Source organism: Trichechus manatus, unplaced genomic scaffold, assembly GCF_000243295.1.
Source record: "Trichechus manatus latirostris isolate Lorelei unplaced genomic scaffold, TriManLat1.0 scaffold00030, whole genome shotgun sequence".
Taxonomy (NCBI): domain Eukaryota; kingdom Metazoa; phylum Chordata; class Mammalia; order Sirenia; family Trichechidae; genus Trichechus; species Trichechus manatus.
Window position 1 is genome coordinate 3,316,645 of NW_004443966.1, and position 16,686 is coordinate 3,333,330.

Below are 16,686 nucleotides of genomic sequence, written 5' to 3' on the forward strand. Positions count from 1 at the left end.
GAAGCCGTGAGCACACGTGGGGTTGCCGTGGGACGCAGTCAACTCAATGGCAGCTGGTTTTTTATGATGATAATAACAACAGTGCCCATCTCATCGGGTTTTCACTGTGAGACAACTGTTGGGCGTACTGCCCGCCACGTGGTTGTGCTGAAAAAATATGTGTTTTCCTTCCTGTTCTGAGACTCAGGCTTCTCAAAGTGATAGGAGTCTTTCCTAGTCCTTCACATATTGCTGAGAAGTGAGCTAGGACAGTGATACCCCGTGCAGGTGTCTCAGCTCAGGGGACAAAAGATGTGACGAGAAAAGCTTACTGCAGCTCAGGGCTCTGCTCCGCTCCCGAGCCTGCCTGCCTGTCTCCCGGCTCGCACCCTGGTCTTTCCTCTGCCTCTGGGTGTCTGTCTGCCCCCTCCCCTTTCCTCCTCTTTCCCCAGTAGTTCCCCTTCTTTTTCTCTCCCTTCTCCCTCCTTCCCTTCTTCCACTCCCGATTCTTCCTCATCCGTTCGCTTTTCCTCCATCCTTCCTCTCCTCCACTACCTATGCAGTGTGGAACCGACTTATATGTTTCTTATCTACTGGACAAAGTTTAACACTCTGTTTTTCTACGTGGAAAACAATTGGTAAGTTAAACATTTGTATTTCTCTAAGAGGAAAAAATACTCTTTTAAGCTGCGTTACTGTAACCTGTCTCTTTTTCCTGTGGGGATGTCCTACAGAAGAGGGCCCCGGCTGTGGTAGAGCTAATCCCACGTTACAGTCGTTTCTCCTCGCTCGTTTAAAAACTGACAGAAAATAGAACAGGTAGGTACTCACAGGCTTATAGGAATTCGGAGAGTCTAAATCTCTAAACTGCAAGGAAAAGAGAAAGTTGCAACTTAATTAAACATTTGTTGGCAGTGGAAGAACTGAAAAACACCTTTTTCTTTTCTTTCTTTATGTTGAACGCTGCTCGGAAAAGTTACCGATTTTGTTAATCCATAAAATGTTGAGACATTAGTGAGGTGGGGCTGAGATCAAGAAATCGTGAGGATGGGAAGGGGCACTTTTTACCGTCACGTGTAGGAGAAACATACTGTGTTGCTGTGCGCCGTCCAGTTGATTCCGACTCACAGCAACCCTACGGGACAGAGTTTATCTGCGCCCTAGGGTTTCCAAGGAGTGACTGGTGGATGCAAACTGCCGACCTTTTGGTTAGCAGCCTGAGCTCTTCACCACTGCGCCACCAGGGCTCCTGGATAAACATACACATTCAGTGAAATCATGTCCTCAAGTAAGGAATCCCGTCATTTATGTTGAGTCTTACAAGGCTTATATTAGCACATACGCAGGTCTCTGGGGCTCAGTGGACTACCACCAGGGGTTCAGATGAGGGAGCCAGGCCTGCGCCTCCCCAGCCCCGCTGTACACAGCCAGCAGCACCTCCGGCAACAGCCACCCTGCTCACCCATCAGCCCCCTAGGGAGACGTCAGGAGCTTGTTCCTCAAGACTCAGCGAACCCTGACTGTCAGATCCTGTTTCTGCTTCTGCATTCCGCACACCTGGAGTCTGGGACAAGGGCTAGCCTGTATTGTCTCCGTGGGACTTCTTCTAATTGTTGAGCACAGCCGTCCTCCCAGCTCCCCACAGGGGGCTGTTGTCATTTGTTTTAGCATCTAACATCACAGGACCTAATGGTGGCCGGCCTCCGTCCTCTTCAGCTTATTATCTGTAAGGATTTAAGACCGATACCAAAACCGAGACACGTTTTTCTTTTTCACAGACACTTTCAAAGAAGTTTAGAATTCTGTTTTCTAACCTACTTCCAGAATATAACAAACATAGCAATTTGAAGAGAGTGGGGGCGGGGGTGTATATATGTGAAAATAAGGAGCCCTGGTGGTGCAACGGTTAAGCTCTCGACTGCTAATCGAAAGGTTGGTGGTTCAAACCCATCAGCAGCTCCGTGGGAGAAAGACCTGGAGATCTGCTCCTGTAAAGATCACAGCCTAGAAAACCCCTTGGTGCAATTCTACTCTGTCACATGGGGTCGCTATCAGTCGAAATCGACTCGACGACACCTAACAGCAACATATATGAAAACAGAGAAGCAGACGAAAATCAATATCCATGCCTCGCTTTTCCGCCTGTGATTTCCTATCTCCCAGATAAGCCTCTCTAAGGCCTGAGGAAGCCCTTTGGAAGACCCTGTCCCTGGAATGAAAGCCTAGCCTAAACCATCAGAGTTAGCGCCACCTAGGGCACAGCTGAGTTTCAGCAGTGGATGGAGGCTAAAAAAAAAAATCATAGTAAGACGTTTTAATTCTAAATTTATTTAAATTGGGTTGTAAAAATGAATGTGCTTGTTCAGTATACCATGTTAACTTATACAACAAAAGGATGGCATATAATCTCAATTGCCACACGTCTACGTTTCTTTTAAATGCTAGAAACATAGAAACAGGACATTGGCAGATGCGCAGTTCAGAAGATCACGTTGATAACTGTGGTCATTCAGGGAAGGGTCGGAGAAATTGGGGAAGAGGTGACTGAGGAACGATGTGAGAGCTGAATTCATACCTTAGAAAACGGTCATCTGGGAGAGGAAGTGTGCTTTTTGCCCTTTACCACAATGCAAGGCCAGGCCAGAACCACTGAGCGGCACTTGAAAAAGGCGGATTTCAGCTCTTCATTCAACATGAGGAAAACATTCCCAAAACCAGCTGCCCTGGGGAGGTGTTTAACCCTTTATCATGGGTGCAGTCCTTATGAGGTAAGAAGTTGAGGTAGAAGCTCTGGTGTTTCTTCAAAATTCTGTGTTCTGTAATCTGAAAGACTGTGGAGGAAATTTGGCGACTTTTAGTGAGTGTTACTTATATAAAGAAGTCTCTATTGTTTACTGAGCCCTGCTGACACAGTGGTTAAGCGCTCGGCTGCTAACTGTAAAGGTTGGTGGTTCAAACCCACCAGCTGCTTCGTGGGAGAAAGAGGTGGCAGTCTGCTTCTGTAAAGATTACAGCCTTGGAAACCTTATGGGGCAGTTCTACTCTGTCATAAAGGGTCGCTTTGAGTCCGAATTGACTCGACGGAAGTGAGTTTTATTGTTTACTATGCTGTGTGTGATACTCAGATCTCAGCGCGTCATTAATTTGACATAATGTGTGAAATAAGGAAAGTCATACCTAAAGCACTTCATTTGGACTAAATTTTTAAAAATCCAGACTACTGATTGGTTCCTTGTGGAATCTTGAACTCTGACTACAGAAGAACTTACGGGGTCAAGGTCACTGACAGAAGATAAAGCAAAGTGTCTTCTGTGTGGTGTGGACCCGACACCCCACTAAGCGAGAGCTTTCTGTCCATTTGTCTTTCTGATCTTCCTGTTTGTCATGGTGTCAGGGATTGGTTGTCTCCCTCCCATCACCAGTTCTTCCAGCTGATTCTGCTTCTGACAAAAGGAAAAAGAGTAAAAATAATGCACACCCCTTTAGACTTTTAAGGACTTGCCAGAAAATTGAGAGAAGTACCGAGGGACTGAAAAAATAGCGCCCACGGAGAATTCATTCATTCATTCATTCACTCACCAGCTACCTGTCAAGCACCTTCCCTGTGCCGCGGCTGGTGTGCTGAGTGGGAGTGATGGGAACATGATCCCTGCCCTCATGGAGCTCATACTTGGTGTTCCCTGAGGTCCAGAGTAACCCTTGTCCTTGGGCTTTGTTCTGCTGTCCAACAGCTTTGTTGGGATTAGATCCTTTGTCTTGAATTGGGCTGTACTTTTCAGAGTCCTTGGGTAGTGCAAACGGACGCCCTGCTGCTAACTGAGAGGTTGGAGGTTTGAGTCCATCCGGGAGCACCGCAGAAGAAAGGCCTGGCGATCAACTTCCAAAACATCAGCCATTGAAAACTCAATGGAGCACAGTTCTACTCTGACACTCACAGGGTTGCCATGAGTCAAAGTGGGCTGGACGGCAGCTGGTTTTCTAGATTATCATTAAAGGAAGTAGGAGAGCAGGGAGGAGCAAATGCTGGGGAGGCACCTGCAGGCCAGCCGGAGCCGTTAACCACCGTTCACACAGCTCTGAGTGCTGTGTCTTCAGTAAGCTGGGCCATTCACGTCTCTGTACCCGCTCTCCCGGGGCTGGTTCTGCCGCCAGCTAAAGCAGCTCACCTGCCCAGGGAAGATTATCTGGGAGAAAAAAAAACAAGTTCTTATTTGCCCTCCAAGGGGGTGGATTTACGTTTTTGCCGGTGAAGGATGATGTTATTCAGCTGAATCAACAGTGATTTTATAAGAGTTCCTGGACTGTTTTCCACTTGAGCCGTTAGGTGTCTCTGCCTCTCGGTGTATCATCTCTGTTCCCCACTGTGGTTTGTGATGCAAGAACTGTTTGTTCCAACTGAAAGTGTCTGAAGGGGGTTGGAAAGGAAGAATTACTTCTTTAGACTTGTTTTCTTTAGCAGAAAGCAGTTGTTTTCCCTACGCCTTCCTGTAAATCAGGTGTTTATCAAGTGCAGAGGTGCCGGGGTGCAGGGAATTCATAGTCCATGTAGTCCCTGCTTCTCCTCCCAGGCTGCAGATTCCAATCACCTGGGGAGCTTTAAAAAAAAAAGCCAGAACCTGGCAGGTGGGGGTGGGAAGGACTTGGTGTCTTTTTTTAAAGCTCCCCAGGTGATTCCCACTTGCAGCCAGGCTTGAGACCCGCAGCCCTGGATTCTCAGGCAGAGCAGTGGGCTGGCTCTCCCTGCTGGCTTTGCGTAATGTCGTTAGTGTATTCCAGCCAAGCTCCTTCAGAAACGTCTGTACCTGAGGTGGGAAGCAGGTAGTGAGCTCCCCTTTTGCCAAAGTGAAACAGGCAAAGCGGAGAACCAAAAATCCAACCAAACCCGTTGCCGCCAAGTCAGTTCCAACTCATAGCGACCCTACCGGACAGAGCAGTACTGCCCCATAGGGTTTCCAAGGAGCGGCTGGTGGATTTGAACTGCCGATCTTTTGGTTAGCAGCCAAACGCTTAACCACTGGCCACCAGGGCTCCAAAGCAGAGAGGGAAGGGCTAAATGGAAGAAAGCTAGGAAACCAAGGAGCAGGAGCGCTGACGTGGGACGGCTGGTGCGGGTCTGTGACTGCCTGAAGGTCCTGTCTGCCGATCTAGCACTCGCTGCCAGCCCTTGTCCCAGGGGGATTCCGTCACAGCGCACTCTTAATAACTGTACGCGCCTGGTGGTGTCTAAATAATAAAAACTTCCCAGGTCCGTCTAGAGGGAAGATGTGACTAAGTTGGGATAAGGCACACTTGTTAAACAGATGATGGAGACTCAAGGGACAAATCTAATACACCCAATGTCCCTGGAAGCTTGAACCTACCACTAACAGAGAGATCAAAAGTAGGTCTCGTGGAGCCTCTTCTCACTGTGTATGTGTGTAAGCGGGTGTATATGCACGCGTGCGTGTGTGTATGCTCTCAGCCACTTCTGTCTAGACGGAAGACCTTACACCTGACTATGCCGTACCTCTTTGGAAAGAAAAGAACCACATACCTTGATAAAATAATACTATTAACAAGGACTGTTTCTCAAGGGCAAGACAGAGCAGAACATGTTTGCCATTCCTAAGAAGTGGTTTTGAAAGTAATTTTCATCTCTTGGATTTTTTTTTTTTTTTTAAAGAGTAATGCTATTGGCCTAATAGAATAATTCCACGGAGAAACATACTGTTTTAGGGCAAATAGATGATGAATGCCTCTTCAGAGTTAAGGCTTTGAGTTTCCGGCTTGTGAGCCAGATAGCAAAATAGGGCTTCCCTTTGATTTTCCGAGGGCCCCATAACTCACCTTCCAGGCCCTGAGTCTACAAGCATCCCCTACAAACACCCCCTGCAGTTAGAAGCCCCGGAGAAGTGCCTTCTGAGTATGCGGTGACAGGCGGTCTGGCAAATGGCAATGATCATGGGCTTTAGAATCAGACAGCCCATGTGGAACCCTCAGCTAGTTATTGGTTTTCTTGTCTGTAAAGCAGGGCTAATAGCAGTGTCTACCTTCGAGGGAATATTGTAAGAGTTAATGAGATGATGCATATCAGGCACTTAGCGTGGAAATTGGAACATAGTAAATACACAATAAATACCAGCCCATATTATGTTGACCACTGGTGGGTGAGTCCTGCTGTGTGTGCCCAAAGTCAAGTTAAATGAGTTAGAAGCAGAAGTAGTTTGGTTGGTTTCTTGACCAACACGCAGGGCTACCCTCTTCCCTTTTGGGGGTCTTATGGGCCACATTGGATCTTTGGGATAAGATTTCCTCTGCTCTTCTGTGCTCTGTGCTGCTTTCTAGCTTACCCATCAGTCCCTTGAGAAGAATATTTATGCACAAAGCAATTTAAAAAATTCAAGTCCTCTCCATCTCAAGAATCTTCCATTTGAAATGGTGCAGCCATTTGTAAGCACACAATGTTTTAAAACTATTGTGTGTTGTGCTGAAATGTATAACACACAAAAGTACATTTTTGACAAATGCCTGGTGTTGGGAGGATTCAGAGGAATTTCCATCGCTAATAATCAGCCAGTGTCATTCCTAAATGGGGCAGGAGGTGGGGGAAGGGAATCATAACGGTGATCCCGGGAGCCTAATGCACTCAATTGAACTGTTTCCAGATCATGTCCCACGAGCTCTTCTCCAGATTTAGTCTCCGGTTCTTTGGAAGATGATAAAATGGTAGCCTGCTCTGGGTTGGAAACCATTCCTTTTCTTGTTCGTGATTAGAAGAACACATGTGCTCTCTGTGCTGGGAAGAGGTGGCATTTATCTGCGATGAGCTGATGAAGCCAGCAGGAAGGACATGCTATGAGAGGAAATTTGACCGTGTAGGTAGGGCTGGTTTGTGAAAATATCTGCAGACTGCAACCTTGCCTTGTACAACCTCAAACTGCAGAGTCGAGAGAATGCAACTGTCCTCAGAGTAGTTTTAGAGACTTAGATTCCTAGACGTCAAAGTCGGAAATGCAATGAAAAATAGCGCTAAGAACGACTTCAGAAAGTGCCAGGTGGAGGCTGGTCTTAAGATGTTGGAAAATGAAGCCTTACTTATGGAAAAAGCTGCCAAGGACGTCTGCCAAGGAGAGGGGAAGAGGGCTTGAAGAACATCAGTGCCCCAGGAAGGAAGTGCCCCCCACCAAATCACAACCCAGAAAGTACTGACGCAGCCAAGTGCCCATGTAGTTTGATTATATCTATATGCGCGAGGTGGCCTTGGGATTGTCCTTTCTGAATGGATATCATTAGCATTAGTCAACTTAGCACTCATCTTGTTTGTTTAAGAAAAGTTTATTTATTTCTGTTGTCAAGAGCATTTTGCCTCAACAGACGGTTCAACCAACTTCATGGAAAGGAGAAGTGTATCTGATGAAAAGAAAACTGTATTCCGCTGAAGTGTACTGAAGTGAAATAATACTTCCTGGGTGCTTCATGTAATGGCAGTCTTCCTTGAGGTAGCCACGGGTGCTGGCATTTCACCCAAACTGACGGAGTTGCCGAGAACTCATGGTAATAGCAGTAGCCCCCGTGGCGGGAATAGTCGGTGAGTGAGACTCGCCTGCATGGCTCGTGGGCTGGGCTAACGGAGTGAGGGGCCCACTGGTCACTTAGAGCCTGGACTACTTTCCATTCCCACCACTTTTCCATGGCGGAGTGGACAGGTAGGTGCCTTCTTGTCAGTATTTGCCTGTGGTCTTTCGTTTAGATGCTTCTGAGCACCTTCAGCAAGTAGGGAGTGGATGGGAGAGGAAGCAGGTCAATCATTTTCCACTGTAGTAATTACCCATTCAGATAGCTGGGCTCTGCAGACTGCTGTGTTTAAACACAGCTCCCCGTACTCCAAAGTTGCCCCGGGGAGATTGGGGTCACCTTTGAGAAGTGCTGATCTAGGTGTCGGAGTCCCTGGGTGGTGCAAAGGGCTCACTGACAGGCTGGAAGTTCTAGTCCACCCAGAGGCACCTGGAAGAAAGGCCTGGTGATCTACCTCTGAAAAATCAGCCACTGAAACCCTTATGGAGCACAGCTGTACTTGACACACACAGAGGTACCGTGAATCAGAGTCGACTCGGCTGCATCTGGTTAAACCAGACGTCACTCTGGTGTAGCTCCCTGCATTGTTGTCTTGGGATGCCTTTTCTGCCCTAATGTTTTTCTAAGTCTCTGAAATGGATCCCAGTTACAAAAAAATTAAATAATATAAAACAAGGGGATGTAATGACTTACAGTTTACCACCCGTGTGAGTCTCTCCTGTGTGCACGTGTGCACTCCCCGTGTCCTTGGTGTTTCGTCCTTCTGGGCTGTGGATGGTACCTGGAGGCCAGGTAAGGCCTTGTTTTGTGGAGCAGACAGCAAGGATCCTGGCCCCGTGGGTGAGGCAGGCGAGCAGCCAGGGCTCAGCATTTAGAGGCACTCGCTCTCCTGGATGAGCAAGTACCCTGGGCGCCTCAGTCGCCTCTCCCTGGTCCCAGCCTTGGGCCCAAGGCTAATTGGGATGCTCCTTAGATCTGGGTCATCCACGTGCCAGGTCCTGCCTCCCCCTGCACTCCCGGCCTTTGCTGGTGTCCCCTTTCCCGCCTGGACTGTGAAACGTTCCGAACCTGACTTACTGCCCGTCAGATCTGAGTTATCTGCTCAGATCCTGCCTCAGCCTCCCCCAACCCTCAACACAGATGCACCCCACCCTCCCCTAACGGATCCTCAGTCTTGGCCTCCTGAGGCTGCATCTGTCACTGCTCGTGCCCCCATCCACAGGAAGTGCCCTGTTTTGAGGTAGAATTTATTCATAGTAAATGAACAGGGTATAATTTCAAATTCTAGCATTTAACATAGTATTATTTACTTCTTTATTTTAAAACTTAGATATTTTGTCTAAGATGTAAAATTTGTAAGGTATCAGAAATATCACATGCATGAAAGCCTTTATGCATTCTAGAAAGAAATACTGCAGGTTGGTTTTATGACATGTATTGATTAATGTATTCACGATACAAATTGTCCTTTCAAGGCAGAAGGCTTTTTGTTTGTAAATGTCATTGAGCCCACTTTCTCTTTGTTGGAATTGTTTCTAATTGGCTTTGGAATATTTCTCAGAGAGCTGGGTCCCCACACTCTGCCCATAGAGAGTACCAGGAGGCTAAATAGTTTGGATTCCAAGTACCTACCCGTTACTCAGTGCTTCTCATCTTCCAAGGCTGTGCGTAGAGACCACATTCCCGTGCTAACCCTCTGTGGGAGGCATTATTAGCTCAGTTTGTTTTTTTGTTTGTTAGCACAGGAAACGGAAGCTTAAAGTCTTAAAAAAAATAAGTAGCTGGCAGCCCATTAGCATATAATCGTGGCGAGGGGTCCACCCCCATATCTGTTCTCCTCTTTTTAATTGGAAAAAATTTTAAATACAGACAATTATAGAGAATGGTTAAAAACAAAAACCTCTAGAATTAACAAACATTAATATTTTGGCATACTAGTTTCAGATTTTTTTAATAAAAGAAATAAAATATTACAGATAAAGTAATGTTTTCACTCCTTTTAACTCCTCCCTGGTTCTGTTCCTCTTCCTTCCTCCCCACGCCCACCCACTACAAGAATTTGCTCTCTGTCCAAGCCACGTGTCTGTGCTTTTCTTGCATATATAGGTACCTATCATCAAGATATAGCTTTATTTATGTGTTTAAAAACTTGCATCAGTGGTATTTATTGTACATGTTTGCAGCCTGTGATTTTCTCCAATTTTGTTTTTGATGTTATCATGTATAGATCTAAATTATCCATTTTCATGACTGTATAATATTCCATTATATGAATATATTGTGATTTATTTATCCAGGACCCTATTGATAGATGTTTAGTTCCTAATTTTTATTCTTTTGCAAATAATGCTGAACATGTTTCTGTGCTTCTCTAGCTAAGAAATATACTAGAGGAGGAAGTGGTAGGGGCTTTAGTAGACTTTAGGAAGCCCTGGTGGCACAGTGGTGAACTGTGCTCAACTGCAACTGAAAGGTTGACGGTTCGAACCCACCAGCTGCTCCACGGGAAAAAGATGTGGCAATCTGCTTCCCTAAAGATTACAGCCTTGGAAACCCTGTGGGGTAGTTCTGCTCTGTCCTGTAGGGTCGCTATGAGTCAGAATCGACTCGTCGGCAAAGGGTTTTTTCGTTAGTAAAGGTTGCTAATCGCTCTCCAAGTTTACACGTCGACCAGTCTTCTGTGAGAGGGCGGGCAGGCGTCTCCACCTCCTTACTGCAGTTCGGCATTGGTGGGCTGTCATTACGGCCTGTTGGGAAATGGAATCTCATTGTTTTAATTTGCATCACTCAGTAAATGTAGTGAGATTAAACACGTTTTTGTAAGTTATCGACCACCCAGGCAGCCCCTTTTGTGAATTGTTTGCTCATAACTTAATTCGTTTTCCTGTTAGGCTGTTGATCCTTTTCCTGATGGTTCGCTAGGACCTCTTTACGTGTTGTCAAGTTAATCGTTGACCAGAAAAGATTTGGATGCGGCTCTCTTGTCCCAGTGAGTGGTTTGCGTACGTTTGTTCGTTCATGGTGTCTTTTAGAATATACAAGTTCTAAAATTTTGGTATAAATGTATCGGTCTTTTTGTGTTCTTCTGTGTGTCTTTGTTGGTGACACAGATGTTTTCTGTCATAACTGTCGTTTTCGTCTTTGGTCCTTTGCAGTCCCCGTGCCCTCCTCCGCCTTCCCTGCTCTGGTTTGCTTTGTAGCTCTTGCCACTTTCTGGAACAACATGCACTTTGCCCGTCTCTTCTGCCTTTTTATTTTGTGCACCATCTGTTTCTCCCCACGAGACTAGAATGGAAGCCCCACGAGGGCAGGGGTCTCTGTCTGTTTTGTTCTCAGCTGTATCCCCAACACCTGGAACAGTCACTGGCAGATAGTAGGTGCTTAATAAATCTTTGTTGAACAAATAAAGAATAACCCATGTGGAATTTATTTTTGCGTGTATAGTATGACCAAGTCTCTGTTTTTATTCTTTATTTTTTTCTTCATGGAAAACTTGTTTCCAGCGTCTATTGAATGGCTACACTGATTTTTTCAGGCTGCCTTTCTCAAACTGAGTTTTTCCCACTGTGCCACGGTGTTTGAATATTCCAGCCCTCCTGCCCCGCTGCTAACGTCTGCAGGAAGTCCAGTTCTGGGGTTTAGGGGCAAGAATGGGGTGCTGTAGAGCCAGGTAGCACTAATGGCGAGTTCTCTGATGGGTCGGTCATTTTAGAAGCACCTTTTCTTTTTATTTTTCTAATTTATTTTTGTTCCCGGTGAAAATACACATAGAAGAACATACCCCAGTTCAACAATTTCTGTGTACAATTCAGTGGTCAAAAGAACAGAAAGGCCTTTCGTATGAGTGCAAACATGGACCTGCGTTCCTGCCCTCAAGGAACTTTCTGATTGGCCTTAGAAATTGTAAGAACTGGAGAGCGTTGAGCAGGGGCGTGTGCTGTGTGTGGGAACACAGAAGCTGCTCATAATCATAGGCTTTGAGTAGTTTGACTCTGACTTTGCATCGGCCCTGCTCCTGACTCGGCTTTGCAATCTTGATCAAGCTACTTATCCTCTGCAAGACTCCATTTCCTTATTTGGAAAATGGGGAGGCTCACACTTGTGCCTCCTTTCTGAGGCGGCTGTAAGGGCTGACTGACTGATAAAACACATGCCAAATGCTTAGTGCCTGTGGACGCTCCCTAGTCTGGTATGGGTGGAGTGTCTTTAGGGAGGAGATGGTTATCTGACCAGGCTTTGTAGGGTGGGTTGGGTTTTTCCAGGCAGGGAATGAATGAGTGGAGAAGAACATACAAGATGGAAGACACAGAATAAACAAAAACGTGGAGACCAGAAAGCACGGTGCTTGCTCGGGGAGCATCAGTCTCGTTTGCCTGGGTTGTAGGAGGGAGCAAAGGTGAAAAGGCTAGAAATGTAGGTTGAGACCGATGGCAGTGGGTTATCCAGACCAAACCAAGACAAACGCCCATTGTTACTCTGCTCGCAGTTACTCAGCGGCTCCCCATTGCCTGGTCAGATCTGAACCCCACAGTGATGCCTCTGGCACGAGGGTGCTGGTGAATGCGTGGGGCGAGGGACAGGAAGGGCAGCTAGAGGCTCCCAGGAGGGCCCGTATCCCAGGGCACTTAACTTCAGGGACTTTTTTTAAAAAAAAACTAGCACTGTTTTGAGCACCAGCTTTGTGCCAGGGGTGGAGCTAGGTGTTTCCATGTGTATATTCCGTTAGTCTGAAGTGGGTGTCTCCCTGCATAGTCCTGTTCAGTATATGTGTTTTGTCTCTGAAACTGTGTCCATCTGGGAATAGAGAGGCTTGGAGCATGTCCTTCCCACTCATCCTTCCTCCTTCCTTCTCTGAAGTCACAGAGGAAGAAAGGACAGCCTGGAAATTCAGGGTCCCTTCAAACCCTTTGTAAAACAAGCTAGCCAGTGCCAGCATTACTTCTAGAGCTTTGCCTGATTTCTGCATAGCATTGCAGCGACAGCTTGTCATCCAGAAGGATGGAAGGAAAACTCTGGACATCGCTATGGTGTGGATAAAAGCACCTGGGTCTTGGCATCAGAGAGTCTTGGGTTTAGATCTTAGTCCTGCCAACATCTAGCCCCAGGGTGGCCCACTGCCCTGGTTTGTCTGAGAATGAGGAGGTTCCTGTCATATGAGACTTTCAGTGCTAAAACCTGGAAAGGCTCAGGTGAGCTGAGACAAGCTGGTCACCCTGTTTAGCCTTGTGGTACAAACCTGCCTTTACTCCTGTCCACAGGGCATTCTGTGGTGTGCTTGTTCCGTGAAGGTTGGGACCAAGTCTTCCTCGCTCACTGCTATGATCCCAGTGTCCAACACCATGCCCAGCATAGAGGTGCTCATAGATGCCTTTTGAGGGAATGAATGAATGAATGATGAAACTCTTGGAGCCTCAGTTTCTCACCTCTAAAATGGGGATAGCCATCCTTAGGGTCGTTCCCCTGAAGCTAGTGAGATGACTCAGCAAAGACCTGTTGCTAGCACAGCCTCCTTTCTTCTTCCCAGTGAAGGCACACAGCTTGGCGAGCTGTTTTAGTCATCCTTCCAGGACATTTAGATAGTCAAGGCATTTTTAGGTACCCAAGAGAATCAGGGTGCTGTGCCTCTCCTTATAAGGAGCCCCTCGTGGTGTAATGTTTAAGCTCTCAGCTGCTAACCAAAAGGCTGATGGTTTGAACCCACCAGCGGCTCCTCAGGAGAAAAGACCTGGTGATCTGCTCCCAGAAAGATTGTTGTGTTGTTGTTAGGTGCTGTCGAGTTGATTCGGACACATAGTGGCCCCATGTACAACAGAAGGAAATAACTGCCCCGTCCTGCGCCATCCTTACAATCCTTGTTATACTTGAGCCCATTGTTGCAGCCACTGTGTCACTCCATCTTATTGAGGGTCTTCTTCTTTTTCGCTGACCCTCTACATTACCAAGCATGATGCCCTCCAGGGACTGATCCCTCCCGATAACATGTCCAAGATTATAGCCTAGGAAACCCTATGAGACAGTTCTACTCTGTCATACAGGGTCTCTGTAAGTCGGAATCAACTTGACGGCACACAACATTTCTCTCCTTAAAGAGAAGTTGGATTATCTTTAATATAAGATAGAAATCAAACCCAATTAGATTATTTTACCTCAGAAGCCAGTTTTAGGTGATCCTTTTGAATGGTGTAGCTCTATTATTATATATTACTTCAACCTTAATAGGAAAAAATTGATTAAAATATGTGCCCTGTTCATATCCAGCCTGGCTGAATGCCACAAAATACATTAATTGAAAATGAATTTCCACAAACCCAATCAAACATCATGAAGATGAAAAATGTACCTTTTTTCCTCCGTTCCTTCATTGATTTTTCATTTTCCCCACTCAGAGCTTCGTTTAGCAATTTTTCAGTTTCGTTTTGTTGCGGCCTTAATTCATTCCCCTACTCCCCCTTGCAAAATGAGCTAATGTACCATTTCCCCTGACTTATTAAACTGTTCTTTCATGCCGCATTTGTGCAGGGCAGATTTTGATCCTGTCATACCAGCCCTGTGCTTTATTATTTTTTAGCAAAGAGGATAAGCTTTATTATTATTATTTTTATTCTTGCATTTTGCGGTGGTTCTTATCAAGGAGAATGCATATTAAAAAATACAGCAACTAAGGAGTTACAGTGTTATAAAACAAAAAAACCAAATCAGTTGCCGTCGAGTCGATTCCAACTCATAGCGACCCTATAGGACAGAGCAGAACTGCCCCACAGAGTTTCCAGGGAGCGCCTGTTGGATTCAAACTGCCAACCTTTTGGTTAGCAGCCATAGCCCTTAACCACTACACCACCAGGGTTTCCTACAGTGTTATAAGATATCTAAAATAGAATTAAGAGAAGCTGTAGCAAAAATTAAACACATTTTCCAGGGAAGAGTGTAAAATTTCAAGTATTCTCATTTTGCACAGTGGCGTGTCTGAGGATCAAATATGGTTCCTAATTTGCTGATGGGAACAGACACAAGTGTTTGCCAGATCACAGAGGGAATGAGAAGCTGGGTTGGAAACAAGGCCCTGTTGGGACCGGAGGAAACAAAGGGAAAAGGTGGCTCTTGAAGGTTTGTGCCTGCCTCCTTCCTGACCCGAGTCAGCTCGCTGATTCACTGGGTTTCTGGGGGATTTCAGAAGCAGTAATGGGGATCTTCAAGCTATTTTCTTGCAAAACTTTGATATTTTCAAATAACCCACCAGTTGCTGCCAAGTCCACTCTGACTCATGGAGACCCCATGTGTGTCAGAGTAGATCTGTGCTCCATACATAGGTCTGATTTTTTGGAGGTAAATCGCCAGGCCTTTCTTCCTAGGTTCCTCTGCGAGAACTTGAACCTTCAACCTTTCAGTTAGCAGCCTAGCACATTAACTGTTTGCACCAGCTCGGGACTCTTCAAAGAAACTGACAACATAAATTTCCTCCCAAAAGGCTGCACGGGCTCAGTAAAGTGTCATGTTACTTTCTCTTGCCCCAGAACGCCTTTTTACTAGAAGCTCTGGTTGGCAGTGGTACATCTTCAATAGGTTTTTTCCCATGGGAACATGAATTATTTCTTTGTAAATGTGGTTAAAATTAGAAAGTCTTTAAGTGAGGGCTCATGGGAAGGGGTGACAGAGCGGGGGTGTTGGTGTGAAGGTTAGGGAACCTTTGGCGTCCTTATTGTTGTGTGGCTGTATTTTGCCAGTGTGTGCGAGCACCCACACACAGCTTCACACTGATTTCTGATCAAAGTGCCTGTGGGCATCAGCTGGGTGTTCCTAAAATTAAAACTAAACCAAAATTTTTTTGAAAAGGCAAATTTCCAAGAAAATAAACAGTACTATCATAAACTTAGACTGTCTGGATTTTGAAAACCAAATTCCCTTTACCTTACAGGACTTTAAGCCGTTCGGTCGAATGTGACCATCAACATTAGTGTAAACAGCTGATGTCGCGTGTGGCGCTCCCTGTGTGTACCAACACTAATGTGCACACTTTACACGCTCCTTTTCGGTGTGCTCCGTGTTTTAACGTGAGGCGGTTGTCAAATTACATGTGTATTACCATTTGCCAGCTGGGGAAAGGACACACCCCAAACTCCAGTTCTTATAAACCCCCATCAAGTGCTCTCTAGCATTTCGTACTTATTTGCTGCTGTGTTTCTTGTATTCACTGACTTCTCTTCACAGTCCGCGAGTTCAGTGTTATGTTTCGTGCGTCTTGCACAGTTGGGTACTGTTTACATAATTCTAACCATAGGGCCGTGTCATATTCTGACATCTAACAAAAGGACTTGTGTCCTACACATAACCGCTGGTGAAAATTCCTGGAATCGCAACCCCCAGGTCACACTGTAACCATAGCACAACTGTCCTAAGTTCTTGTACAATTTTCTTTGGGTCTGGTCTACATACAAGTTCTTTTTCTAAAAAAACTTTTATTGTACTTTAGGTGAAAGTTTACAGCACAAATGAGTTTCTCATTCAAAAATTCATACACAAATTGTTTCATGACATTGGTTGCAATCTCTGCGATGTGTCAGCACTCTCCCCCTTTTCCTTCCCAGCCCGGGTTCCCCGTGTGCATTCGTCCGATTTTCCCGTTCCTTCCTGCCTTCTTGTCTTTGCTTTTGGGCAGATGTTGCCCTCTTGAACTCGTGTACTTGACTGAACTAAGACGCACGTTCCTCGTGTGCGTTCTTGTCTTTGGCTGAAAGGTGGCCTTCAGGAGTGGCTTCAGTTCTGAGTCAGCAGGCTGCTGGGGGCCCACAGTCTCAGGGGTTCCTCCAATCTCTGTCAGACCAGTAAGTCTGAACGAGTTCTTTTTTGAAACAATTTGGGAGGAATCCTTTCACTACAGCAGCCTGTTTCCATAGCAGTTTATAAACGGTGTGTGCTGACGAGGGTGATTTCGGGTCCCCAAGAGGAGTGTTCTTCTGTACAAGATAATTGACACACTGAACAGTTGCCCACTGTGGCTTTGCTGCCCAGTCGTGGGGAAGATGTAAACAAAGGTGGCAGTAACTGTCGTGTGTCTTAACGGAGTTTTCAAAGGGCTAAGTTTGCACAAAGGAGGTGACACAAAGCCAGCCTAGAGGTTGTGGGAAACACTGTCCTGGGAGGTGACAGCCGAGTAGA

General features: G+C 46.0%; 1 protein-coding gene across 2 annotated transcripts in view; it reads left to right on the forward strand.

Annotated features, from left to right (window-relative positions):
* MYZAP (myocardial zonula adherens protein) overlaps positions 1 to 16,686 on the forward strand; it is a 96,264-nt gene that overhangs the window by 50,191 nt on the left and 29,387 nt on the right. Inside the window, exon 11 of one of the 2 annotated variants that reach the window (XM_023729671.1) lies at positions 6,624 to 7,355. The exons of the other annotated variant lie outside the window; for it this stretch is intronic. Coding sequence (XP_023585439.1) covers positions 6,624 to 6,677 — 54 coding nt within the window. The 3' untranslated portion in view covers positions 6,678 to 7,355. Of the gene's footprint in view, positions 1 to 6,623; positions 7,356 to 16,686 lie in introns of those variants that run through there. 2 annotated transcript variants of the gene reach the window in all.